Here is a 27,489-nt window from a genome sequence, read left to right as displayed (position 1 = left end):
ACTATTTTGGATTTAGTAAATATAAATGTTTCATCTGGTTAACTGTATGCAGCATTTCAGTTACTTCTTTATGACCCTAGCTAGAGGCAATGCTCTTCCTAGTGTTGGTAGATAGAAAATAATGAATGCTTACTCAGCGAGAGATACATAGAGTTCTTGTTATATATGTGCGTTGTAAAATTTGTCACAAAATTATCTTTAATAAGTAGATAGGAAACAATGTATGCTTACTCGCCGTACATTTCTATGGTTGCAATATGTTTCATAAGTAAGTTTTAGGTTCTCAATATTATATTATTATGCATGTGTTATCGAATTTTACGCATCTATGTCATGAAATCAGCAATATTTTAAAATGTAGAAACTTGAGAATCATGCTTGACACAACTTGTAGCAATTTCATTGTAGCATGTATTTCGACTATCTCATCTTTGATCCTTTAGCTTTTATCTGATATCTATTTGCAGCCTTCCGTTGTTGTTCCAACTTTTTTAATTATTGAAAAGTTGGAATTGAGGGTCTATATTTATCATGTCATATGTGTAACGAAAATGGATTGTGTTTATTGAATATTTTACAGCTCTAGGTTGCTTGAATGACTGTTCTTTCTTCATTCTTGCCCTATGAATTTGGCTGTTTCAAGTTTCAACATCACAATGATTTGAACAACCACATCTTGCAGCATTTGAGCTCCCAATGGATGCTATTTATGATCCTTCCAGCAATTCAAACGCAGAGATTGACGGGACCGAAGTAAACTTATTATCAGTATCATGGAACCAAGATTATGGCTGTTTTGCAGCTGGTACAAACCACGGTTTTCGTATATACAACTGTGATCCGTTTAAAGAAACCTTCAGGCGTGATTTAAAAAGTGGAGGATTTGGGATTATTGAAATGCTTTTCAGAAGCAACATTTTAGCGCTCGTTGGTGGTAAATCCAACACACAATACCCTCCAAATAAAGTTATTATTTGGGATGATCATCAGAGTCGTTGCATTGGTGAATTTTCATTTAGGTCAGAAGTTAGGGCGGTTAAATTAAGACGTGACCGGATTGTTGTTGTTCTTGAACATAAGATATATGTTTATAACTTTATGGATCTAAAACTTCTACATCAGATAGAAACTCTAGCAAACCCTAGAGGGCTTTGTTGTTTATCACACCAGGTGAATACATCTGTATTGGCTTGCCCAGGTTTAAGAAGAGGTCAAGTTAGGGTTGAGCATTTTGGATTGAATATGACAAAGTTGATCAATGCTCATGATTCTAGGATTGCATGTTTGACCATGACTATGGATGGACTTCTTCTTGCTACTGCCAGCACAAAGGGCACCTTGATTAGAATCTTTAACACAATGGATGGGACTCGATTACAAGAGGTATTCGATGTTTTGTAATTTGAAATATTTGTCTCAATACATGTAAATTTTGGAGGCGAAAAATTTGACCCATTTGTAAATGGGTCGGTTTGGGTTATGTTTCATCTAATGTTGGTCAAATGGGTCGAATGAGTCAAGTAAATTGAAAATCCCGCATCGAGTATTTTTAAATGCATAGTTAGATTTTTATCGTAATAAAGAGTTTTTGTAATCATATTTAACATACAATTATTCATAGAAAATTCAACAAGACTGAACAATAAAGTGATTGTGGGTCAACATAATCCTACGCAAACCAAAAAAAACACACACATTTTTAACCAGTTACCCAACCTGCTATTTTTTTTCACCAATATTTGATTGAAAAATCTTTTATATTAGACAACTTTTGGACAAATGAAGGTAGAAAAAAAGTGTTGAAAAATTGACAAAAGATTGGAGGCCATCTAATAATTAGGGGTGTAAACAAGCTGGGCATGAGAGGCTCGTTTAACTTATGAGAGCTCGAGCCCGGCTCGTTTAGTATTTATTCAATAATGTATATGCATTTATTTTTATATTTTGCATATGTGTTGTTTAGGATTTTTATATATAACATGACATATATTTTGTAGTATTATTATTATTATCATAAATTTATATATAATAGTAACTATTATAAAGTTATAAATTATAAAATATGTATTTAATATATTAAATGAAAATTATATAAATAATCGGCTTGTTTAGTCTCGCGAGCCAGCTCAAGCTCGATAAGTGAAGCTCTGGCTCAGTCTCGTTTGTTAAACAACCTTCTTTTTAGGCTCGAGCTCATTTAAGCTCAGCTCGAGTCAAGCTTTTAGCGTGCCAAGCGACTTGGCTTGTTTACACCCTAGTCATAACAAACAACTTTGAACAAGTGAAGACATGAAGAAAAAACAATAAAACATGACATCAAATATATTCATTTCTGTAACTATATGCGGTTATAGGTACGCAGAGGAGTGGACAGAGCTGATATTTATGGTATTGCCCTTTCTCCAAACGTTCAGTGGTTGGCTGTGTCAAGTGATAAAGGTACTGTGCATATATTTAGCCTCAGAGTGCGGGTGGTTGGTGAGGATCCATCAACTCAATCTACAGGTAGTCATTCTCCGTCATTATTACAACACAATTCTTCATCTTCTCTTGATGTCCTAATTTCACCAAGTGCTGTGGGTCCCAATCCTGGTTCTTCACTGTCTTTCATGAAAGGTAATACAAAGAATTCTTAAATTGTATTGAGAGTTTTTGACTTTATGTTTATAGGTAATACATATGCCACACAAGCGTATCGTTTAAAGTTATTACTTAAGGCTACAAAACTATTAATTTTAGTAGTCATCAAAGTATCAAGTTAGGGGATAGGGACAAAATGCCCCTTAGTTTTAGCTTCATAGTTGCAAGCATAACAAAAAAGCCCCTGACCTACTCGAAAGAATAAATTCTAGATGGATGGTCAAAACATATTTGAGTAGATTAAAATGAATTTTTGTAATTTTACAACTCTACATAAGACACGTTTTAAATTTAGAGGCATTTAATTGTTTGTATTGATGTTTGTGGACAATTAAGTTAATTGACATTATATACATATATATTTATCTATTTATTTTATAGTTTTGCATATAAGATAAAATACAATATAGTCATATTTATAATAATTCTACATATAATAGTATTCATTATGTAGTACATATTTATTATATTAAATAAAAAAATAGTATTTGTATATAAATATATGTTCGCTTATGCACGCGAGCCTAGTCAAGCCACCTATGAAGCTCAAGCTCGTTTAATAAATGAGCATCAGTTTTGACTCAAGACTCGGGCTCGTTTAAACTCAGCTCAATTTGAAGATTTTAGCGAGCCAGTCTCGAGCGGCTCTGTTCATTTATAACTCTACTAATTATCACAAGATTTTTGGACAAAAGTGTTCCTAGTCAACCCAACATTTGACCCTTCCCAAAAATAATCTTTCCACCTGTAGTATTAACCATATTTGAAGCAGGAGAAGATTCTTTCTCTAAGAAAATTTATAATTATTGGTTAAAACTAATAATGTGGCTTTACATACTGTCATATTCTTGTGATATGTGTAGGCATGCTGCCAAAATACTTTAGTTCAGAATGGTCATTTGCTCGGTTTCACTTGCCCGAAAGCAGCCAGTACATGTCCGCATTTGGATCACAAAACACAGTAATTATTGTGGGCATGAATGGAAGGTACACATCATCACTAATTGAAAAAAGTTTGCATCTTCTTTTTTTTTGACATCTAATAAAATAATAATTTGTGAAATAATCAGTTTCTACAGGTGCGCATTTGATCCTGTGAACGGAGGAGAGATGATACAACACGAGTATGTACGTTTCCTGAAAACGGAACTCAAATCTGGTTAACACCGCATAGTTGCAAGAATTCTGAACTCTAATTTCCCTAAAATGTGAATATTACCAACTTGCATTTGTCTAAATAAGGACTTTGAGCTTCCAACTTGTTATCTATTGGCTATTGGCTTTCATTTTACATGAATCGTTTAAAAAAAGTAATATAGTAATAATATAAAAGGCAGTGGGCCAACCATGTCATATGTTTTGTGGTGGTTGGGAGTGACAGATGTGCAGTTAGCTATTATAATTGTGATGGTGTAAGGCTGAGGGGTGCGGAGCGCGAGAAAGGGCGCAAGTGGCGAGGCGGTCGCGCACCGGGGCGCGAGCACCACACCACCGAGGCGCGAGAGGGGCGCGAGAGGGGCGCGAGCGCGGAAAAAGAGGCAGGCGCGGGTGGGCTAGCGGCTGAGAATGGCGTGAAGGTTTCTTGGTTTGCGTGAATATAGCCGTTTGGGCTCGTTTTTTATTAAAAAAAATTTTTTTTTTTCATACAAATATCTCTATATATTCACCTATATCCAACACAAACCCACAACAATATAACATACAATCTTTTCTCTCTATTAACCTATATCAAACCCAAACCAACACCAATATCACATACCAATATCACATATCACACCCAAAACCCAAAATCACCCCATCTTCCAAACCTTTTTTTAAAAACATGGCTGGAAATTGGTACCCAAACCTAGAATCAGATTACAGTTACGACGATTTATGGTCGGCACCGGACCAAGCGATGTTTTATTCGGGGTCGCAACAACCATCCGGCTTTCAACCATCCAACATACAACCGTCTCCTAACTTTGTAGTTCCGGAGACACAAGAACCAGAAGGTGAAGCTGCGGGACAAAGAAGACGCGTCCACCGGAAAAAACAAATTGCAACGGACGGGTCGGGTTCGGCTTCGACCGGAAGGACGAAACGGAAAATCACTCCGTGGTCATCGGATGAGAAGGAAGCCCTGTGTCGGGCTTGGATAGTCACTTCTGAGGATCGGCGTTGCGGTAATTGTTTTAACGTTTTTAAAAATGATTTTTAATAAAAAAGTTAAATAAAAAAGTTAAATGACTTACAAATTTATTTATGCATTTTGCAGCGGACTACCAAAAGAGCAAGGTCTTTTGGACAAAGGTTAGGGAGACGTTCTATTCGCTCGTTGGGAGTACAGAGCGGACCGCCGATATGATTTCGGGTCGGTGGACCGAAATCAGAAAATTTGTCGGCTTGTTTACTAATCTGTTCAACAGGAACGCCGGTCGTATGAGACCAAGTGGCAGTGACGATTTGGCGGTTTATAATTTCACTGTCGAAGAGTGGAGGCAGGAGTGCCTGCGGAGGTATGGGACGGTGAAGACGTGGGACGATGTAAAGGTGTGGGAGAGGTTGAGAAGGTGTTCTAAGTGGGTTGAGCTGGTGGCGCCGGACGTTGATGCGGAAGTAGGGCCGAAACGGACTAAAACTAGTTCGTCTGGAGCGTACAGCACTTCCGCCGGGTCGGATTGCCGGGTTGGATTCGACCTAAACGTTGCGGGGGAGGAAACGTCTTCACCGCCGAGGAGGCGGCCATTGGGAAGGGACGCCAGGGGGAAAAAACCGGCTGAGGGGGAAGCCGTAAACATCAACGATCTTGTTGAATCCCTCAATAAATTCAACAAAACCATGGAGGTGGTCTCTATTGACAAAAAGGAAAAAAAAAGAATGAGAGATTTGGACTTCCTTGCAAGAGACTTCAGCCACCTAAATCCGGTCGACCAAATGCTGATGGAAAAACAAAAGGAACGTATCCGGAAGAGGTTGATCGAAGAAGACGAAGCCGAATAATAAGAATAATGTTTTTCTTTAGTACTTTAATTTTTTTTATATATTAATGTGTTTTTTTAATTAATGTGTGTTTTTTTAAATAATTTCTTGTTTTTTTAATAATACGTTTTTTTAATACATTTATAAAAAAATAAAAAAATAAAACGCTCGCGCCCCCTCTCTCGCCCCTCCACACCATGGCCCGGGGCGCTATCACCACTACCAACACCCATCTTATCAAGTTTCTCTCTCTGCCACACGTCACAATATTATTGGCTGGCGCCCCCCACTCACGCCCCCTCTCGCGCCCCCACACCCCTCAGCCTAAGTTACTACTTTGTATCGAGTACGGGATAATTTTTCAGGAATTTTTTTCCAAATTATTGTTGGTGGAAAAACTATTTAATTCTTAAAAACTATTTATTAAACTAGTGTTTTCTATTTCTTTTATATTTCTTTTACTTTTCAATTAATGTATAGTCTCTTTAATTTTTCTATGTATTTAATCAATTATCTATTTTTACATCACAGTTCTTATATAGTTTTTATCCAAACAATCCAATATGTCTATTTTTTTTATCAATCAACCCCCTATATTTTGGTACCGTATCGAGTACAAGTGTTGCCGTAACTATTCGACGCGAATTTGATTGGTATTTGTTTGGCTCGTTATGGTACCGGAATAAAACCTAGAAAATCAATTCGTAAAATGAACATATTAAACCAACAAAAGTCGGTAAAAATTGGGCGTTAATAAAATCCAAACTTTGCGGTGACTATTCGACATGAATTCGATTGGTGTTAGTTAGGCTCGTTACGGTACCAAAACTATATAAAAACAAATTTGTAAAATAATATATCTAAACAAAATAAAGTAAATAAATCTGAAAACAAAAAAATAAAAGAAATGAAAAGAAAAGACACGTAGCTGAGTTGGTAAAGAAAATAAACGTTGAATGACAAAAAAATTAAATAAAAATAGATAATTGATTAAATACATAGAAAAATTAAAGAGACTATACGTTAATTGAAAAGTAAAAGAAATATAAAAGAAATGGAAAACACTAGTTTGGTAAATAGTTTTTAAAAAACATTAAAATGATAAATAATTTTTCCACCAACACTAGTTTGAAAAAAAATTCAATTTTTCAGTAACATTTGTATATAATATGGTAATTCAGTTTACGAATAAGTGTATCTCTCTCGAGGAGCCAAAGAAAAAAGTCACACTAACCTATGTGGCAATGCGATGTATATACCACATGGCTTTACAGTGAAAAAGCGTTTCGTTTACTTGTAGACCTAAGATGTCACTCACAGTGAAAAAGCCATCATCTACGTATGGACAAAAGATGTCACGTGGATCAATGAACTTTCGGCACGAGCGTCGACATTGGTTTTTAATATTAAGTATAATTATAATGGGTGTGAATTATATATAGAGCCACGTCACCACCTCATTACAAATATGCAATAATATTATTAGAACATCCACAACGCTATGTTTGTGGATGTTTGCAGCCGACAAACGAGTTGGTGGCAAATGATAGCATTGTGAGGGTCATTTGTGGGGGAAGTTTGTGGGTGAGGTTTGTCGCTACAAACGTTTGAACTGATGAATAAAATGGGGGCCACCCCCTCTTTCTTCTCTCACACACATGTATATATATAATTTAATATATTTTAACGTGGTTTGTGGACGTTTGATGCTGTAAGAAAAGCGATAGTCTTTTTAAGAAAATTATAGAATTTGATATTGACACGTGTTTGTCTAAGTTTGCCATATATTGTGAATGATCTACCAATGTCTTGTGGTCCTAGTTTAGTTTGGCGCCACCAATTCACGTGGAGTTTAATATTGACCTGACATTTGTGGCAGTTGAAAGTTCTATATAACTAACATTGCCTCCAAAAACACATTACATAATAATAATAATAATAATAATAATAATAATAATAATAATCCGAACAAATGGAAGCTTTGGTGTGTAGGAAGCTTGGAGATCCAACAACATCACCAGATTCATCACAAACCGCCGCGTTAAGCCTCTCAACATCTCACCACATCCCCACACTCACTTCCCCGACTTCAGTCAGAGTCCGAAGCTTATTGTTGCTGATGAGAAGGATTTGTGAGTCATTGTTTTAATTTTGAATTGTTAGGTTTGATTTTGTGTTATGTGTTTTGAGTTTGATTGAAGGTATGGAGTTCCTGAAGGGTGTGATCTGGTGGCTGCGGCTGCACTTCCGATTGCGTATGGAACGTCTTATGTTGCATTGATTCATAGAGCTAATATCAAGCCTGGTCAGGTATTATTATCACCTTGTAATTGTATATGGATTTTTCAATTAGTCTGTAAGACTGTTACTAACCATCTGATTTTTATAGGATAATTATGAAAAAATGGAAATTACTTTGTTACAATTTGCTTTATGAATCATTATACATGTTTGATGTTTCTACACAACCAACTAGGCCTGTAAACGAACCGAACGTTCAGTGAACTGTTCGTGACCCGTTCGGCAGGAAGTTCGTTTATTTAGTAAACGAACAAAAAAGTTTGTGTTTGTTTAATTAAACGAACGAACATGAACACATGTTCCATTCGTTCATTTATGTTCATGGACGTTCGTTTATGTGTTAATAGAAAATAATTAAATATTTTTTTGGATAAGTTATCTACTTAAAAGTTTTGTATTTGTTGATTTGTGTTCATTTATGTTTGTTTACATTTGTTCATTTATGTTCGTTTATCTTTGTTCAATTATGTTAAACGGACACAAGTGTTCATTTACATTTTATTTGTGTTCGTTTGTGTTCGTGAACACATTCATTTCCTTAATAAACGAACACGGACATAAATTCTCGTTCGGTAAGTGTTCGTGAACCGTTCGTGAACAAATTATTTCCTTAACGAGCGAACATGAATAAGGTCTTGTTCGTGTCCGTTTACAACCCTACAACCAACATCACTCACATACTATCCATACACCAATTGTATACGCTAGGTAGAAATGTGGTCAAACGTGTGGTTTTGATAGTCATACAGTCCATATGACAGGACAAACAGTCATATGCGCCGTATGATAGGGAGGAAAGTCATACGAGTCGGTCGTATGATAGCAGACCGAAAAAGTCATGCACGCAGCATGACAGGGCAGAAAAATCATACAGGTCTAGTATGTGTTATGGACTTACGGTTCGTATTTTATGCTCAACTACAGGTATTGTTAGTTCTTGGTGCAGCAGGGGGTACTGGTTTTTCAGCTGTTCAAATTGGCAAAATTTGTGGTGCAATAGTCATTGCTGTGGCTAGGTGTGTGCTTCTTCCATTTGAAATTACTATACTACCCCTAGTTTTCGAAACACTTGTACACTGACTTTGTTCGACGTCTCAGAGGAAGTGAGAAAGTAGAGCTTTTGAAGTCAGTGGGCGTCGACCATGTTATTGACTCGAGCAAAGAGAGTGTTATTGAAAGCGCGAAGGCCTTTTTTAAAACAAGAAAGCTGAAAGGAGTTGATGTTTTATATGATCCGGTTGGAGGCAAGCTTACGAAAGAAAGCTTGAAGTTATTGACTTGGTCAGCACAAATTTTGGTTATAGGGTTCGCGAGTGGTGTGGTTCCTGTTATTCCTGCTAATATTGCTCTTGTTAAGGTAAATTAACTACTTAATTTTCACCTTTGGTAATATAAGTTTTGTTGTTTCGAGTATGAAATCGAAACAAAATGTCACCCACAAAGTTGTTTTTTGATTTAGAATTGGACAATTCATGGAATGTATTGGGGGAGTTATCCGGTGATTGATCAAGGTTTATACGCAGACACCATAAACCAGTTGTTATCTTGGTTGGCAAGAGGCTTAATTACCGTCAACATTTCTCGTTCATACAAACTCCAAGAGGTATGTATGACCAGTTCGTATTTAACACGCTAATTATTTATAAAATTTTACGAAAAAAGTGAAACACGAAAGGTGTTCTAGTACTAAGATGTGATTGTTGTTTGCAGGCGAATCTTGCGTTTTTGGATATTAGGGACCGGAAAGTAATTGGGAAGGTGATAATTACTTTTGATGATCCGAAAAGCATAACTTGTTCTAGGCTTTAGATGAGTAGTCTTGGTGTGTAAAATTGTGTATTAGTTAGCCGAGTATGAGGATTATAGGATCTCACTTGGGATAGGGCTGACTAATAATATAGTAAGTAATAAGAGACACTAATAAAGGCGGAATTAAACATTTGAAATCAAAATTCAGGTTATTACAAAGATGGGGTCAGTAAGTGAAAACATTGCCGAATAATAATATAATTTAAATGCCAATAATGTTTTCTTTGTCATATCAAATGCTATTAGGGATGACACTGAAACCCGAATTTGATGAAACCTAACATAATAGAGACGGGTAATACCCGACCTATTAGGGTTTGGGATTAGTTTTGAAACTTTTCACGGGTTTGTGTCGGGTTTGGGATTTCCAAAATACCCGATTACCTGACCCGATAACATTTACCCGTTTACCCGATTATATACCCGACATATTTTTTTATATATGTATTTTAAATATATATATATATATATATATATATATATATATATATATATATATGTATGTATATAAATATGTACGTTATATACTTATATTGAAATTGGTTGCTAAATGAAATATGAGGTAACTCGTTTCTTAGATTTATAGTGTTAATTAAACTTTTTTGTATTAATTAATTTGTATTTTGTCAAACTGTTGAGTATGACTATGATGATGATGACGTGGTGGTCATTGTTTGTGAGATTTTATATTTATGATAATCATTGTTTGTAATTGATTAGTTATTTTTTTTTCAAAACTCGATAGAAACCCGACGAGATTTGGCCGGGTATACCCAACAAGTTTTTTTTTGTCAAAACCCGATAGGAAACCTGAATCCCGATGGGAAAACCCGAAACCCGACGGGTAATTACCCGATAAAAACCCGACGGGTTTGGGATGGGTTTGGTAGGCTATAATAATCGGGTATGGGTTTTGTAATCCCTAAACCCGTACCAAACCCGGCCCATTATCACCCCTAAGTGCTATGCTGTTTACAATAATATTTTGCAAACCTCCCGGTAAAAAAGAAATGTCACTATATTACGTAATTATAAGCTACAAAATTATGCTTGATCTATTTTGGGCTTCGTTATTTCTTTTTAACTGGCTTTGGTGATTTGGTTGAAATTTTTTGGGTCGGTACTCAGTTGTTTATTGCTATATAATTTTTTCTTCGGTGTGGTTCGCTCGCATGGGCCGGGTCAAATCAGTATTTAATTTCTTTTTTGATTGTTAAGCTGGGTCAAATCAGGGCGCATCACATAAAAAAGATAATCGAACAACATACATATAACCAAAAAAAACATGATACGTCATTAGTTATACATAATTAAAATACAATATATTTGTAATTGTTTTTTACGAGTTTTTTATTTTTTGTCATCTAGTCATAACATCATCTCGTTTGATATTCATATATTAAATATATATATATATATATAGTGAAAAGATCTAATACACTAATCCTTAACGTACATTAACGTACGCGAATCCCGTTTTTCATGAATCGATTCATGAAATCACATCCCAACATATCGGAATCGTCAATAAATATCCAATTAATCATTGGTTAACCGAAAAAAACAGTTTTGGATCGTTAATCGATCAATTTTTTACTTTTTTCACGAAACCGTTTTTTGAGCGTTTTCTGAGCGTTTTTAGGTTTTTTGGTTGAATATGTTTAACTAGACGTGTTTTAATAAAAGGGTGTAACGTCTTGGCTTTATACGTACCGTATATTTTATTTTTTAATCTATGCTTGGAGGATCATTATGTTTAACTAAACAAGTTATCCGAAACACAACCCGTTGAATTTTAGGGTCCAAACAAGTCAACCCAAAAAAGCCTTCACACATTAAATGTACATAATTTTAGCATATATTTTAGGGATAATCATGCATTATTGTGAGTGCTATTATTTTTTTTTAATATAATGGACCTAGAATTTTGGATAACAAACGCGTTTTACTATTTCAATACGTCGTCCAACAAAGTTTTTAAAAGCTAAGTTACATTTACTTATACAACAAACCAACTTGTATTATTTTTATTTCTTAGTCTTATATGATACTTAACAATTTTCTTAAAGCCTTAAAACATTGATACTTATTATATTTCATCTCAATTCAACTCTAAAAGGTTAAAAAAAAAGAAAGAAAAAAAACCTTTTTAAAAATCACATTTTAACCCATAAAAAATTAAAAACCCATAATTGATGCAATTGATCAATCATAATGTAATCAAGGAGCACTTGTGCAATTTTAATAATATGGGGACCAAACTTGTAATATGGTTAAGTCTCAGGGAGCACTTGTGCAATTTTTTTTCTATTATATATAATTACAAAACTTTAGTAAACCAAAACTGGTCAAACATATATAATCTAATCGTTCCCATTAGATATAAAACACACCTGAACTTACCCATTATGTAAATGGGTCAAAATTGCCACTTCTAATTAGTTCTAACCAAGGGTTACATACCTGCATCAAGCTCCTTGATTACAATTTCTTTAAAGTGTCCCTTAACAACACTCACTTTGGTTTTTGAATACGATATCAGGTCTTTCATGCCCTAATTACGCATACAAGATTCAAAAGGATATCAAGTGAATACAATATTTTATTTATCACACGTATATTCGTTATCGAACATATTCTTACGTGGATAATAAGGACTTTCCCTTGATCCCTTTGAGTAAATAATTCAAAGGGAGGGATTGACGGATCAAATGTGAAGATGCTTTCAATAACCGAACACAAGGGTCGATCATATGACTAGCTAGCCTTTGTTAAGACATGCAAGAGTAACACATTTTTGTTTCTTGAAAATAAATAAATAACATGTAACAAATAACAGATGTCGTTAGTAAAGATATATTAATATCCATATAGATAGTCTAGAAGTTAGCTAGCTAGCCAGGTACGGATTATATTTGGGTTCTAGAAGTTAGCTAGCTAGCCAGGTACGGATTATACTAGAAATGTTTTAGTTAAAATAAATGATTACAAGAATCATAGCATACTTCAAATGTTCTATTATTACACACATGTGACGCTTACGTAGTGTTGACACTCACACTCATCCAGGTACGCCACATGCCCTTGTAATATTCAACAAATTTTACCAAGCGCCTCTAAAGCATTGATAAACCGGCCTTGCAGCATTCGTTACCGCATTATCAACAACACCCGCATAGTTTACTTTCGGATCATTTTTTTATATTTAATATATATACAGTTGACCAACAAGTTGCTTGTATATATAATATAATATCACACACGTTTATATATGTTAATTAATTGTTAAAACGGATACAGGAGATCCGATACTGTATATAAATTCCTTTTAGCACTTGAAGATTATAAAGGAAAAATAATTAGATGTTCAAGATCGAGTGAAAAAGACTAGATAGCCGACATTGACAATTTATTTAATTACTCTATTCGATCTGTTACATTATATATATATAAATTGAAAGTTTTTAAGCAACTAACGAATATATAAAGCCTGACTATCCGGTGTAACCCAATAACAAAAGACGAATCCCACACATGCGTGATTGCAGACAGCGTTAGGTGGCCTAAGCCCGCAATCTCTAGTTCCAGGGAATACCCGTCACTCGCAGGCTCACTGCCAGTGGTGAAGCTTGACATAACTCATAGGGTGACCGGGCTCATTACCTATAGAAAATTTTAAAATCACGAAAATTTATCTCACGAAGCGAAAAAAACGGAGTAACGGATGACACCCTTGCCCCCTCATAAGCTTCGCCCATGCCTACTGCAGTACACTACTAGAAAAAGAGATGTTTTACTAAAACCAAATTGTAGGGAATTTGTTGGAAAAATTCAGTTTCTAACAAAAAAGTTGTTGGAAAAACACATGCTTGAAAATCGTTTTCAACCATTTTCCAACAACTTTTCTTACAAAATTGCTACAAAAAACATGTGTTTGTAAACTTCCTACAACTTTCCTACAAAAACTATTCATAATGTTTATTAGATAATATTGTAGCAAAGTTTGAGTTTATTTTTTGTTGGAAATATGTTGGAACTACTTGTCATAGGAAATTTGTAGGAAGTTTTTGTGAGAAAATGACTTGTTTTCTAGTAGTGGTAAACCCGTTTGGGATCAAATTCGTACTTAGACCTTGCGGCCTTCATCCAAAATCTTCACTTCCCTCCAATGCCAGTTGACCTAAAGCTTGACACGTTATTTATTGAATTAACAACCAAATTAAAACATGCATACAACATAACATTTATTAGAATACTTGAAGAGAAACGTGATGAGCATAATGTCAACATTATATTTTAAGATCGTTCAATGTGCAAGAATAATAAAGTATATAGGGAAAATGCTTTTTATAATACAGTTAGAAGATCTCATAGAATCATTTGCTTGTACATTAATCTAACTTTTGTAATTTATTTGATAAAAACCTTTAATTTAGTATTTATGCACCAAAGCTTCCATTCCATTCACAATGTTACACAGGTTTGATGGATTTTTCTAGTTAACAAAACCCACACAATTAATCAATGCGAATTCTTTTGGTATAGGTTAAGTTCGGTATGGTACGTACCACCAGTAAACCCTGAAAATAGAATTTTAAATGCGCAACAAAAGAACATAATTTTTCTATAAGAAGAGATGCGGGAAACATAACGGAAATAAATGCTAAACACTCGTATATATGATACAAACAATAAATGTCCAAATAATGTCATCACTTGTATAGCTTATGATAAAAAAATTAATATAAAAAAACAGCTGACGTGGCACGCCCTAAGACAACTTTCTGCGCTCACACAGACATTGGTTTTTAATATTAAGTATAACTGTCACGAGTGTAAATTTATAGAGCCAACTTCACCAACTCATTACATAATACGCAGTTTCTGGTTTAATCTAGATAAGTTTGGGTTAGAAAATTGAACACGTGTATCCGTTTAGCTAATCGGGTAGTGTTAAGATTGGTCCAGATCTTGACAGCAATTAACCAATTATAACCCATAAATTAATTGAAGATTTGACCTTCCTTCCCTATGCGTTGTAGAGGCTTAGGAATTCTCTCGGCTGAGGATGTCTCCGCATAAGCCTTTGTGGCTTCCCGGTCCCAGTCATGGAAATTGCAGGACCACATCCTGCAAAACCCTGGTGTTATGGGGGTAGATCTTGACTACTCTTTTGCACTTGGTAATACTGGAACAATTCTCCCGGACCTTGATATAGGCGGTTTTACTGATAAGGAGACCGTCCCCAAGAAACCTCAACAAACCTTGACGAGTGCTCTTTATGGTAAACACATACATGATTTGGAGGAGCGATTCGATATGACGCCGAGACAAAAGGCAGTTTTAGCTTGTCTCAAGGGGGCTCATGCCCAGGATTTTTTGACTGTTGTGCCCATTGAAGGTCTTGGGCAACGGATGTTGGCAGTTGAATATAGAGCTATCCTTAAATACCGGCTTATGATTCATCTTTTCCCTCCAGATGAATCATGCCCCATTTGTAAAAAAGCTTGTTTAGATAAATTTGGTGAGCATGCTCTCCACTGTAAGGAATTGCTGGGATTCAAGTATCGTCATGACTGGGTTAGAGATGTCTTATGGGATGTGCTTAGACATGCCGGGATCTCAGCCAAGAAAGAGGCACCTGTTAACTTTTTGACTGATCCGCGAGAGGGTAGATCTACCCCTGCGTCCTGCGGATGTTCTGGTGTTTGGATGGGCAGGGGGTAAGCATGTGTGTGTTGACCTCACTAGGGTGTCCCGTTGGTGGGGCTGAGAGACAGTGGCTTCGTACCGGGACAGGCGGTTTTGAGAGCGGAATCTAGGAAGGTTGCTAAGCATGAGACATCGTGTTTGGAGAATCAGCACGTGTTCATTCCATTTGCCTTCGACACTTTTGGATCCCTAGCTCCCGAGGCGGTTCGCTTCTTGGAGCGGGTGCAGAAGGTGGTCCACAGTGACTCGCAGAGCCCGAGGAACCAAGGATTTATATTTAGTAGAATAGGCTTTGCGATTCAAAAGGGGATAGCGGCGCAGCTTGTTGCTTGCTTACCCATTATCCAGATGTAGCTCGGTTTGTGTTATATATAAAAATAAACATACGTAAACAATTAAAAACCACAACATCCAACACTTAAGTATGTTATTCAAGAAAATATTATACAGTTTATTATTGGTCATCAGAATGGAGGATTCATTGATAATGTGAAACCACTGGGAACATCAAACCCGGAAATGAAATCGTCTCCAAATATGGCTGCACCCGCTGCCAATGCTCCAGCACCCAAACCCATTGCAAACCCAGGTCTTGCTCCCGATACGGGTGGCATGTTGATGTAACTTGGTGGTAAGTTACCTATTGAAGATGATGGCATATAGCCGGAATTATAAGGTGGTGGTGGTGGTGGTTGAGTTAACGGTTGGTGGTAGGGACCTAACGGATTATGTGACTGTTGATGGTTGGATCCGCAGGTTAAACCATAATTTGTTGGTGGTGCAGCTCGAGGTTGGTGGTAGCTTGGACCCGGGGGCAATGGAGTTGGATAGTTTGCATGAAAATGGTTTTCTGAATGGTTGATTCGTGGTGGCAAGTTCACGCCATGGTCACGAATCCTTAGCTTGATCCCGACGTCATTGCCTGCATAAGTTGAAAAGAATATGTAAAATGACCAAAATACCCTCATCGTTGCAATCCAAACCCAAGTGTATGAACTACCATAACCATACAAATTTTGATGTTCATTATTATTACAAATATTTTTATTAATAAATTTACACAAAGTTATAGACCTAAAAATGTTTTGAGTATGCACTTATATACCGTGTCAAGTTTATGGGCTGAATTAATGAGTATGACCTATGCGTTTATTAGTTTATTAAAAAACACCACACTAATTTGGACACAACTAAAACCGTGTAATCTAAACATGACATGTGTAAACCATTTATTTAAATAGGTTGGCAAATCATAAAGGTGTTGTAAAATGTAAATGCTGTAATCAAGTTATAAATATATTGGTGGGTTGTCACATATGCAATACATGGGTTATACGGGTATTGGCGGGTGATAATTTGTAAAAGCGTTTTACTAAAAGGTTAAAAATGGGTGGACCTTTTACCGTATTTCGTATATTTTTAGTTTATTTTTTTATTCTATGCTTAAAAGGATCTACCTGTTTAATTAAACAAGTTAATTACCACGAGCATGACCTTTTCTTAAACGGCTTAAACAAGTCAACCCAGACACAGAAATACGTTTAACTCACGCCCTTACCTTCATATGAACTATCTTCATTCATCTCATGCGACGTTTGAATTGAAACATCTACAAATCCTTGAGGCTTATTAGAATTCTTCTTCCTCAACTGAAAACTCCCAACATCTTCAACATTCTTCAAACCTTCAGAACTGTTTTTATGCTTATCAAGAAACTCTTTCAACCCGACACATGCGGTCCCTTGAAGTCTTTCTTTCAAAAACACAGGATCTCTGCTATAAACCTCAACACTGAGGGTCAAATCTTCAAATCTTGTATCCGAGTCATCAACCAAAGCCGAAAACTTGGTTTTCCATACGGGGTTTGCATTCCCGGAAGCATCAACTTTGGTGCAATACTTGTTGTTGGGATCAATCCAACCAACAGCAAACCACTGGAGTTTCCATAGTGATGAAGTTCTTGTGAGTCCTCTAGCTGATATCAAGCAAATTTCTACCCAAGATTTGCCCATTTTTGGTGTTTTTGAGATGGATCAAGAAAAGGGTATGTGAAATTTGTTGTGTTTTGAAGAAAAGATGGAAACTTTGGTGTTTTTGAGATAGATCAAGAAAATGGTGTGTGAAATTTGTTGTTTTTCGAAGAAAAGATGGAAACTTTGGTGTTTTTGAGATAGATCAAGAAAAGGGTATGTGAAATTTGTTGTTTTTGTAAAGAAAAGATGGAAACTTTGGTGTTTTTGAGATGGATCAAGAAAATGGTATGTGAAATTTGTTGTTTTTTTGAAGAAAAATGGAAACTTTGATGTTTTTGAGATGGATCAAGAAAATGGTGTGTGAAATTTTTTATTTTTTGAAGAAAAGATGGAAACTTTGATGTTTTTGAGATGGATCAAGAAAATGTTATGTGAAATTTGTTGTTTTTTTTTAAGAAAAGATGGAAATTATGATGTTTTTAAGATAGATCAAGAAAAGGTTATGTGAAATTTGATGTTTTTTCAATAAAAAGATGGATTAAAGTAAGGTATTTTGCATGATTTCATAAGGGTTCTTTACTTTAATATCAAGAAAGTCTTGGAATTGATCTTGTTGGTGTTTAAAGAATCAAACTTTTTTGTTGGGTTCAAGAAAAAGCATCATCAATGCATTTACAGGGGACAAGATATGCTCAAGAGTCAAAAGGTTCACTAAATAATGCATCAATGGAAATAGTATCTGTTCTGATTGCCAGTTAGAGAAATTCTTGAGGGTAATTTAGACAATTCACACTCTAGTTAGCATACATGGTTCAGTTTTTGCAGTTTAAAAATAATTCTCATATAAACCAATAAATGATTACATGATTGCATATTCCAAAAATAAAAAAGCTAAAAAAGAGACTAAATGGGCGGTTCCAAGCTCATTGCGGTCGGCCAAACCAGTAAACCAACAGAACCAAACCGTATAAATCTCAAACCAGACGACTTGGTTTTATGTGACGTGCCTAGAAAATACACGAGGGGGGGGGGGGGGATTTCATAATTCTTATTAATGGAACTTCTTTTGACCTGGAATCCATCTTGACCCGCTACTTGACCAGCCGATGGCCCATTTTGCCACATTTAGTTGTAAACGAATAAAAGAATGGTCCTGACTTATAAACGAATAAAAGCGTATCCAAAAAACTAATCATCTGATTTTGACTATTAATATCATATAGTCGCTTCTGAAATGCACATACAATCTTGACAAGACAACAATCCTAGCTATTTCTGTTGAATCTTTTGAATAAGGATGTTGACACCATGCCCGGGTAGCACAATCATTCCATAAGCAGGAGCATGTTGATAATTTGGAGATAATGAAAAGTTGAACTTGCAAGTGATGAGTGAGATAATGACTTTTAACTGAGCCATAGCAAAGTTTTGTCCAATGCAAGACCGTGAACCAACTCCAAACGGAATATAAGCGTGTGGGGTGTTGCATACGCCATTAATGAACCTCTCGAGTCTAAATTTGTGGGCATCGTGACCCCATATATCAGGGTTGCGATGTAGTTTTGGGATTAAGGTACGCATGCATACACCTTTAGGCACGACTATGTGTCCTATTTGTGTCCTTTCTAAGGCCTCTCTTGAAACGAATGTTGTTGGAGGGAATAACCGCAGTGCTTCTTGAATCACCATCGTTGCCTGCATATGTGCATATCGAAAGTGATTACGAGATTACTATGAATTGTGATTAGTTATGAAATTAGTTCCTAATTACAAGTACATTCTCATCATTAAAAAATAAATGCAAGATCAATGGTTAAGGATTGTACCGATTTCAACTTCGAAAGCGAATCTAAATACAGTGAACCATTGGGACACGCTTCGTACACTTCATCGCGGATGTACATTTGCCATTGTGGATACAAAGCTAGCAACATCAAGCACCATGATGCAGCAACACTAGCTGACTCATGTCCTGCGAAGTAAATATCCTTGCAGTTATCAACAACGAAACATTTACGCTCATCTTCACTCACAAATCGGTCCATGGATTCCTCCAAGATCCGTTGTAGAAGATCTTCCTTCAACAATAATGTTGTCTCTAATTCACATTTTCTTTCACACACAACTTCCCATATTAATAAATCAATCTCTTTCTCCAAGCTCTTTACATTTGTCCTTTTTCTGTATCATATAAATTTGTCATTTAAACACGCTTTTTGTTCGGTTTTCATAAACGAATTACAAGGGTTTTTATGCTTACCTATAAGTAGGAATGCCAAAGAACATGCCTTTAGAGGATTTGGCTTTTTGAAGGGTTCTAAGCTTGGAGAAAATCTCCATGCCTTTAATACAAGAACTTCCGAAACATGCTTTTGAGATTACATCTGCGGAAATAGACCATAGATCGTTATCAACTCGTATCTCGGCTTTTTCGTTCCCTTGGGCTTCAATGCAGGCTTGCCATTTTTCTAAAAGTAGGTTAGTCAACTCCAACGCTAGCCCAGTGATCACACCCTGGCCAATCAAAAAACAAAGTTCACATGGACGATTAGGATCGGCATGTACCATCGCAACGTTTCATAAATGGTTCGCATAGTATACACATGTATGTATCAATCAAAACATATTTGGTTAACTGATAATAAAATCACCTTTGTATCATATCAGTTTTGTTTGCCATCACAAATGATAGTTGGTTACTAAATTAGTAATAACTTGATGGTTGATTGTTATACCATGCAATTAACCATCACATTGTTTAATGATAAGGTGGACATTTTGGTGTGAATTTGTTGGTCAAGGGTTCAATCCCCTTAGTGTACAATATTTAGCTGTTAAAAAAAATGTACCTTGACTTTATCCATGAGGAACTCAGGGGCCATAATTTTCGACTGGTTGATGGACAAGTTCATTTCCTTAATCAACTCCGGATCACTTATATACAAGTGTTGCTTATTTCCAGTTGAGTATGTATATATCGAACCTGCATCCATATGTTTTTTTACTAACCGAAAAAGTAGAAGTTGTACCTCAACATATTTACTTATGAATGGTCCTAACTCATCAAATGGTTATATAAAAAGTGGCTTAACGTCCTGTTCTTGAGTTTTTTTAAAGAAGGGAAAGGAAAGGAAAGGAAAACTAAGGATAGTTAAAAAATGGGTATTCTTGAGTTTTTTTTAGAATGGAAATGAAAAGAGTAGGAGGAGTTAGGAAGGATTAAATTAATGTATTTTCCCAATAAGTTATCATCCCAAAAATGGGATGATTACTAAGGATAACTATTTTTTAACATAGTTATCCTTTACTTTCCTATAATTCCTTTCAACTCAAGAACACATCTAATTAAAAAAAAATTCCTTCCCTTCCCTTCCCTTTCCTTTCTTATCCTTCCCTCTCATTTCCTTTTCTTTCCTTGGTTAAAAAACTCAAGAACAAGATATGTTGAAAGTTTAAGAAGAAATTCAATCTATTTAACTGTTTTATCTAAATGTTGCGGGTCAACCCAAGTCGATGATCCTATCGAAAGTTAGCCGAATAGTTGTATTTTCTTTTTAAACATGGACTAATTTATAGTATAGAGGGATGAATAATATCGTGATCGATTAGATTTTTCAATGCAGGTTTCATGCAATATATGAGTTTTGTAACATCACGTAAATATCGGGCCAAAAATGTCAATTTCCAAAGTCAAGGGACCAATTCTGCAAATTTCCAAACTTCAGGGGCCAAAATGAAAAATCTGATTTCTGGACCCATCGCGCTACACGACGAGTCAAGAAAGACACCCATCACGTACCGCGATGGATAGTCTAATAGGTATTGACACGTGTGCCACGTGGCACACGGTGGCAACGCCTGCTGCCACGTGTCACCACGTGGCAACACGTCCGCCACGTGGAACGGCGCCAACCACGTGTCGACACGTGGCAGGTCTAGTGGTGACTGGCCAAGCCTAGTCGCGGTACGCGACAGGCAAGGCCAAAGTTCCGTCGCGTACCGCGACGGGATCAAATTTTGGCTATAAATAGGGGGTCACGGCATTGATCCTCTCACACCTTAAATTCACACACATATTCTCTCACTACTCTCTCTCTAAACCTCGAAGTTCATGCAATTGATCCACCTCGTTAAACGTGCCTCGTTACCTCGTTTTCCATGCCCTACATCTCGATTTACGTACCACTTTCCGACAACGTTCCAAGTAAAGAGGAGGTGCTGCCCCGACGTCCCGAAAATTTTCTCAAAGTGCGTGCCAAAGAGTGTTGGTGCCTCGAAAAGCGTGCCAAGTGAGAAGAAAGAGTTTTCAAGAAAGGAGTGTTGATTGAGCGGCGTCGAAGTGCTGCCCAAGTGCCGAGGGTATTTCTAAGCCAATCAAGGTAGGCATAATGCCCGACCAAAATATTAATAAAATATTATAAAGGCTTAATACTCCAAGTCTAAGTTATTCTCGATAAACAAGGAAATAAATAACAAAGAAAATAAAGAAAGAGAAATAAAATATATATATGAGTGTATATATGTGTATAAATATTCTTTGTTATAAAATATATTATTTAAGTATAATGAGTATACTTAAATAATAAAGAAATGAATACGTTTCTTAAAGAAGAAGAAACGTCGGGTTTTATGAATAAACTAAAGGTTTATAAATATTACTTTTCAACTAAAGGTTTTAAAGTAAAAAGAGATATTGAACTAAAGGTTCATCGAGATAAATAAGACTAAAGGTCTTAAGCCAGATCGTGTATCCGACTAATGAATGTTATACTCGTACTATAGGTGCGAGATAGCGAAGGAAAGACTAACGGACGGTGTTGGAAGCCGATCCCATTAAAAAGGTGAATACGCCCCACTTTTACAAACTTGTTTTTAGACAAACAAACGTGTTATGTGTAAAACTTTACATGAGGCTACGTGTCTCTAAAACCATTATAAATAAGAGTATAAACCTAGCCCTCAGGATGTGGTATACGTTTGTCTAGATCCTTACATATGTGGTATGCGGTGGGCACATCGCACCACGCCTGGTCACGACCTCCAGCCACGATGGGCCGGACCAAAGTATGTCCGAGTGAGAATGACCTTGTGTATATTTATGGTACCTAAGTATGTCGAAACGTTGCGGTGTTTTGCTGAGGTGACCTAGTGTAGAGACTCGAGTTTATGATGATTGTTTAACTTGATTATTCCTAAGCCAAGATGGGTCGAGGCTTACGTGGTCTCGAGGGGTAATTAGGTAAAGTAAATATTTTTAGCGTCAGCATATTCACCAGCATTCGTTGCTGACGTATTTTATAACATTTTGCAGGTAATCAGGAGTAGAGCTTGAAAGACGAAGAAGCTCAAGAATCCGATGGCTCGGATAATTTTGTTTAAATATTAAAATATAATCTTTTTGTAAAACTTATAAACAAGTAAATACTAAATCGAGACTTTCGTCTCGTCTTTTGTAATGCAAATATTTACGATATCGATCCTTATGTTGTATAAAGTCTTCCGCACTAACACGCAACTCTGATTTATTTACAAATATGGTACCAACTATGACTCACACTCCTAGGCCTAGAATGGGGGTGTGACAGGTTGGTATCAGAGCCATCGATCTTAGCGAATTGGGTATCATAAAACAATACCCAAGCTTCGATCCAAGCGTAGGAAATATTTAATTGATCATTTGAATAGGGATAAGATTGGTTGGTAACCTTTTCTTTCCCTCTCTTCAATCTAAACCACCTTGTCAAAGATGTCATACGAGAATCTAATGAAGTACTATGATAATGAAATAAGAAGAGCAAGGAAGAATTATAAGTTTCCACAAGGAATCATGAGTAAGGATTACTTTGAATCATTTTTCAACGAGGAACACAACCAAAACCCCAATCCAAGTCTGATCTACCACCTAGACAACACTCCACATGAAGTGTACCAAGCACCGAGACATTCAAGTTATCACCCAACGAGTCTACCGATGTACCAACCATCCGAGATCCCGACTTACCAACAATCCGAAGAGCCACAACACTACCCGACCGGATATTTGCCAAATCTTCATCCTACGTATGCTTTCCTCTCAAATATCCCAATTAAGGAGGAACCAAAGTCTTCTTCATCATCCGACTGGATGCAATTTCATTCCGACCAACGAAGGTGGCATACCGGCACTTCAACTACGGATACTGCTAATTCCCGCATCAACAAGGAAGGATCATCTAGCAAACCCAAGATGAGAGTTACAATGCCATATGAGAAGATCCACATGCCGGCAATGACCGAAGAAGAACTTGAAAAAGAACCGGAGGAAGAAACTGAACCTGAGGAGGAGACAGATCTTGAGGAAGAAGAATTTCCCGACAACCCAAATGAAGAGATGACACTGGAAAAAGAACAACACTCAATCCCAAGCTACGGATCTGTCGATCCATATATGAAATTTCTCCACGAACTTAAGGAAAAGGCATCATCAAGTTTCCCACCATACCAAGGCAAGATTCCATCCTTTGAAGAACAGGCCAATGAAATCCGTGAGCAAAATGAAGCAGCCAATGCATTCTTCAATTTTCCCTCTGATGAAACTGCAACTCCATACCCTAATCCGAAGAACCACTACGACATTGTGATGATGGGTTATCGTGACCCGCCTCCAAGATACGGGTATCCGACTGACATACCTCAGTCCCAGGAGGAGCATTTGGATCGAGCCTTGCATGAAACTGATGACCTTAGGAAGAAGATTGCTGTGGATGAGAAGAAAAAGAAGAAGATAGGAGACAAGCTTCTTCGCAAGTGCAACAAACTGACGAAAGTAGTGAAGTTCATGAAGGATTAAGAAGAATGATGATGGTGGCGTGTTTTCAAAAGAAAGAAGTTTATGTGTTAAATAGTTTGTATGATATGTGTGATGTATGTACCATATGTAATAAGGATAGGACCTTATATATCGCTTAAACGATATATAAATATGTTGTAAAAAAATAATATACATATCGTTTATGATATGTATATGAATGTGAAATAAATAAATTTGTATATTAAGAAAAGAAATCTATTAAATTTCAGATAAAAAGAATAAAAGATAAAAGAATGTCTAGACAAAGCGATAATCGCGAGGTTTCCCGAAAGGAAGCCAAAAGACGAGAAGCAAAAGGGAAAGGTCCCGAGAAAGAGGAACCAATCCCCGAAAAATATATGAATCAAATTCAACAAATGATCAGAAAAGCTGTTCGGGAAGAATCTGAAAATAGATCCCGATCTAGATAAACAAGACATACTCAATCTGAAAATCCTTCTCGAAAATCTGTTTCTAAACCCCGTACTCGACACTCACATGAGGAAGAAAGCGAGCATGAGTCAAACTCCGGTGAGGGCATTAGAAAAGAATTTAAGAAACTTAAAATTAGTGGATGCTCGTTTAAAGATTTTAAGTATTATGGGCCAAAAGAATTTCATGGCGACAAGGGAGCCATCACAACGGTGAGGTGGCTCGAAGAGATGGAGACGATTGTGATTACGAGCAAGTGTTCAAACGAAGAAAAGATCCAATACTCCACCTTGATGTTTAAAGGCGAGGCACTAGAGTGGTGGAACACGCTGATGATGAGTAGAGGAAGGGAAGTAATGTATAGTTTGACCTGGAACGAGTTTAAGGAGTTACTGATGTCGAAGTTCTGTCTGATGCATGAGACGGACCAGATACAAACCAAGTTCTTGGCTCACAAGGTTGTCGGAACAAACCTTCGTGAGTATAATACAAAATTTCATGAATATTGTCGCTTGGTACCCCAGCTAGTCACACCCGACTCTAGCAAAGTTACGCGTTATATTTGGGGTTTGCCACAAGAAATTCGTGATATGGTAAGGTCGCACTTGCCTCAAACTGCTGACTCCGCGATGGAGTTGGCTGGGTATTTGATGGGCGGAATGATCCGCAATAAGGAAGAAGACAAGAAGGTTGTGACGACACAAGACTCCAAGAAGGAAGGGAATACCCGTTTCAAGGGTAAGGGAGTTGACCAACGAAGGTCAGGCTTCAACTCCGGCTCCCACAATGCAAAATCTGTAAGAAATATCATCGGGGTAAATGCCTTTTAACTCCACGTCTTTGTGAGTCATGTCATAAACCCGGCCACGCTACGGCCGATTGTTGGAAGAAGAAGATGACCTGCTATAACTGCAAAGAGATGGGACATCTTAGTTTCGAGTGCCCCAAAAACAAGCCCGCGACTGGTGGTGCGGGTGGTAGCGGTCAGAAGAATGAGCCCAAGAAGGGCAATGCAAGAATTTTCGTCCTCGATACGAAGAAAGCGGCCAACACACCGGAAACTATCACCGGTACGTTCCTTGTTAACAACGCTTATGCTAGAGTCTTGTTTGATTCAAGTGTCAACTTAAGTTTTATAGATTATAACTTTTGTAGTCTATTAAACGAACCTTTAATCAAACTTAATAAAACTCTAAGCGTCGAGACCGCTAGTGGTGAAACAATTAAAATCTCCGAAGCTTTAGAAAACAGAAAAATCTTATTAGCTGGTTATGTTTTGCATATTCAATTGCTACCCATGACTCTTGCTGGTTTTGATGTTATATTGGGTATGGATTGGTTATCCGACAACCATGCTCATATCCTCTGCAATAGCAAGACCGTTGAACTTCAAGCCCCGGATAAACTAACTATACGAATTGAAGGGGATAAAGACGCTGGCCAAGTTACCCTAATCTCCATGATAAGGGCTAACAAATGTTTAAATCAAGGATTCTTAGCATTCATGGCCTACGTCACCGAGGAATCTAAACCCAAAGAAATTAAAGACGTTCCTATTGTTTCCGATTATGCCGATGTATTTCCCGATGAACTCCCCGGCATTCCTCCCGATCGTGAAGTAGAGTTTAGGATCGATCTTATTCCTGGTACTGCTCCGATCGCTAAAGCTCCATATCGCCTCGCGCCAACCGAGATTAAAGAACTGAAGAAAAAATTGGACGAACTTCTCGAGAAAGGGTTTATACGACCAAGTTCATCACCATGGGGAGCGCCGATATTATTCGTCAAGAAGAAGGATGGATCCATGCGCATGTGTATCGATTACCGTGCTCTTAACAAGATTACAATCAAGAATCAATATCCACTTCCTCGAATCGGCGACCTTTTTGATCAACTTCAAGGTGCTAGCTACTTTTCAAAAATCGATCTTCGTTCCGGCTATCACCAACTCAAAGTTCAAACTGAAGACATTCCGAAAACGGATTTCCGATCAAGATATGGCCATTATGAGTTCACTGTTATGCCATTCAGACTTACTAATGCGCCAGCTGCGTTCATGGACATGATGAACCGAATTTGTAAACCTTACTTGGATAAATTTGTTATCGTTTTCATTGACGACATACTCATTTACTCTAAGTCTAAGGACGATCATGAAAATCATCTTCGAACCCTACTTGAAATTCTTAGAACCGAGAAGTTATACGCCAAGTTCTCAAAATGCGAGTTCTGGTTGCACGAGGTACAATTTCTTGGTCATATCATAAACATTAACGGTATTCAAGTGGACCCCGCTAAGATTGAAGCAATCTCTAAGTGGGAGATCCCAAAGTCGCCAACCGAGATTCTAAGTTTCTTGGATTTGGCCGGCTACTACCGTAGGTTCATCGAGAACTTTTCTCGAATCGCTGTTCCCCTAACTTCATTGACTCGTAAGAATATCAAGTATGAATGGGGAACAAAGCAACAAGAGGCGTTCGATATACTTAAACAAAAGCTTACCCAAGCTCCTATACTGGCCTTGCCAGAAGGTACCGAAGATTTTGTTGTCTTTAGTGATGCATCTCATTCCGGTTTGGGATGTGTGCTAATGCAACGAAAGAAGGTAATCGCCTACGCCTCTCGTCAACTCAAAGTGCACGAAAAGAACTACACGACTTACGATCTAGAGTTAGGCGCCATAATCTTTGCACTTAAGATATGGAGGCACTATCTCTACGGAGTAAGATTTATCGTGTACACCGATCACAAAAGCTTAAAACACATCTTTGAGCAAAAAGAGCTTAACATGCGCCAACGACGCTGGATGGAAACTCTTAATGATTACGACTG

The 27,489-nt window shown here is 37.0% G+C and overlaps 3 protein-coding genes and 1 pseudogene across 4 annotated transcripts; 2 read left to right on the top strand and 2 right to left on the bottom strand.

The window, feature by feature from the left end:
- Positions 1-445: 445 nt before the first annotated feature.
- On the top strand, positions 446-3,908 carry LOC143542729 (autophagy-related protein 18d-like). Its single transcript, XM_077035255.1, has 4 exons — positions 446-1,383; positions 2,355-2,616; positions 3,504-3,627; positions 3,711-3,908. Exons 1-4 carry the CDS (start codon positions 697-699, stop codon positions 3,802-3,804), a joined length of 1,167 nt encoding a protein of 388 aa, XP_076891370.1. The 5' UTR covers positions 446-696; the 3' UTR covers positions 3,805-3,908.
- A 3,665-nt stretch (positions 3,909-7,573) lies between these two features.
- On the top strand, positions 7,574-9,784 carry LOC143542707 (uncharacterized; annotated as a pseudogene). Its single transcript, XR_013136938.1, has 6 exons — positions 7,574-7,733; positions 7,803-7,911; positions 8,827-8,918; positions 9,001-9,259; positions 9,362-9,505; positions 9,613-9,784. The product of XR_013136938.1 is annotated as an uncharacterized LOC143542707 (transcript).
- Positions 9,785-15,887: 6,103 nt separating this feature from the next.
- Positions 15,888-17,811, bottom strand: LOC143542706 (uncharacterized). The gene is made up of 2 exons (XM_077035238.1): positions 16,982-17,811; positions 15,888-16,345 (listed from the first exon to the last, which is right to left on the bottom strand). The coding sequence occupies exons 1-2, from the start codon at positions 17,433-17,435 to the stop codon at positions 15,888-15,890; spliced, it is 912 nt and encodes a 303-aa protein (XP_076891353.1). The 5' UTR covers positions 17,436-17,811.
- Positions 17,812-18,665: 854 nt separating this feature from the next.
- Positions 18,666-20,278, bottom strand: LOC143542689 (cytochrome P450 714A1-like). Its single transcript, XM_077035222.1, has 4 exons — positions 20,246-20,278; positions 19,657-19,910; positions 19,223-19,577; positions 18,666-19,091 (listed from the first exon to the last, which is right to left on the bottom strand). Exons 1-4 carry the CDS (start codon positions 20,276-20,278, stop codon positions 18,666-18,668), a joined length of 1,068 nt encoding a protein of 355 aa, XP_076891337.1.
- Positions 20,279-27,489: the final 7,211 nt, after the last annotated feature.

The sequence above is a fragment of the Bidens hawaiensis genome, unplaced genomic scaffold, assembly GCF_021521415.1.
Source record: "Bidens hawaiensis isolate Kalapana, Puna unplaced genomic scaffold, B.hawaiensis_p1.1 tig00012954_1, whole genome shotgun sequence".
Classification (NCBI taxonomy): domain Eukaryota; kingdom Viridiplantae; phylum Streptophyta; class Magnoliopsida; order Asterales; family Asteraceae; genus Bidens; species Bidens hawaiensis.
The sequence above is the reverse complement of the archived record's forward strand: the minus strand, read 5'-3'. Positions and strand labels throughout refer to the sequence as shown.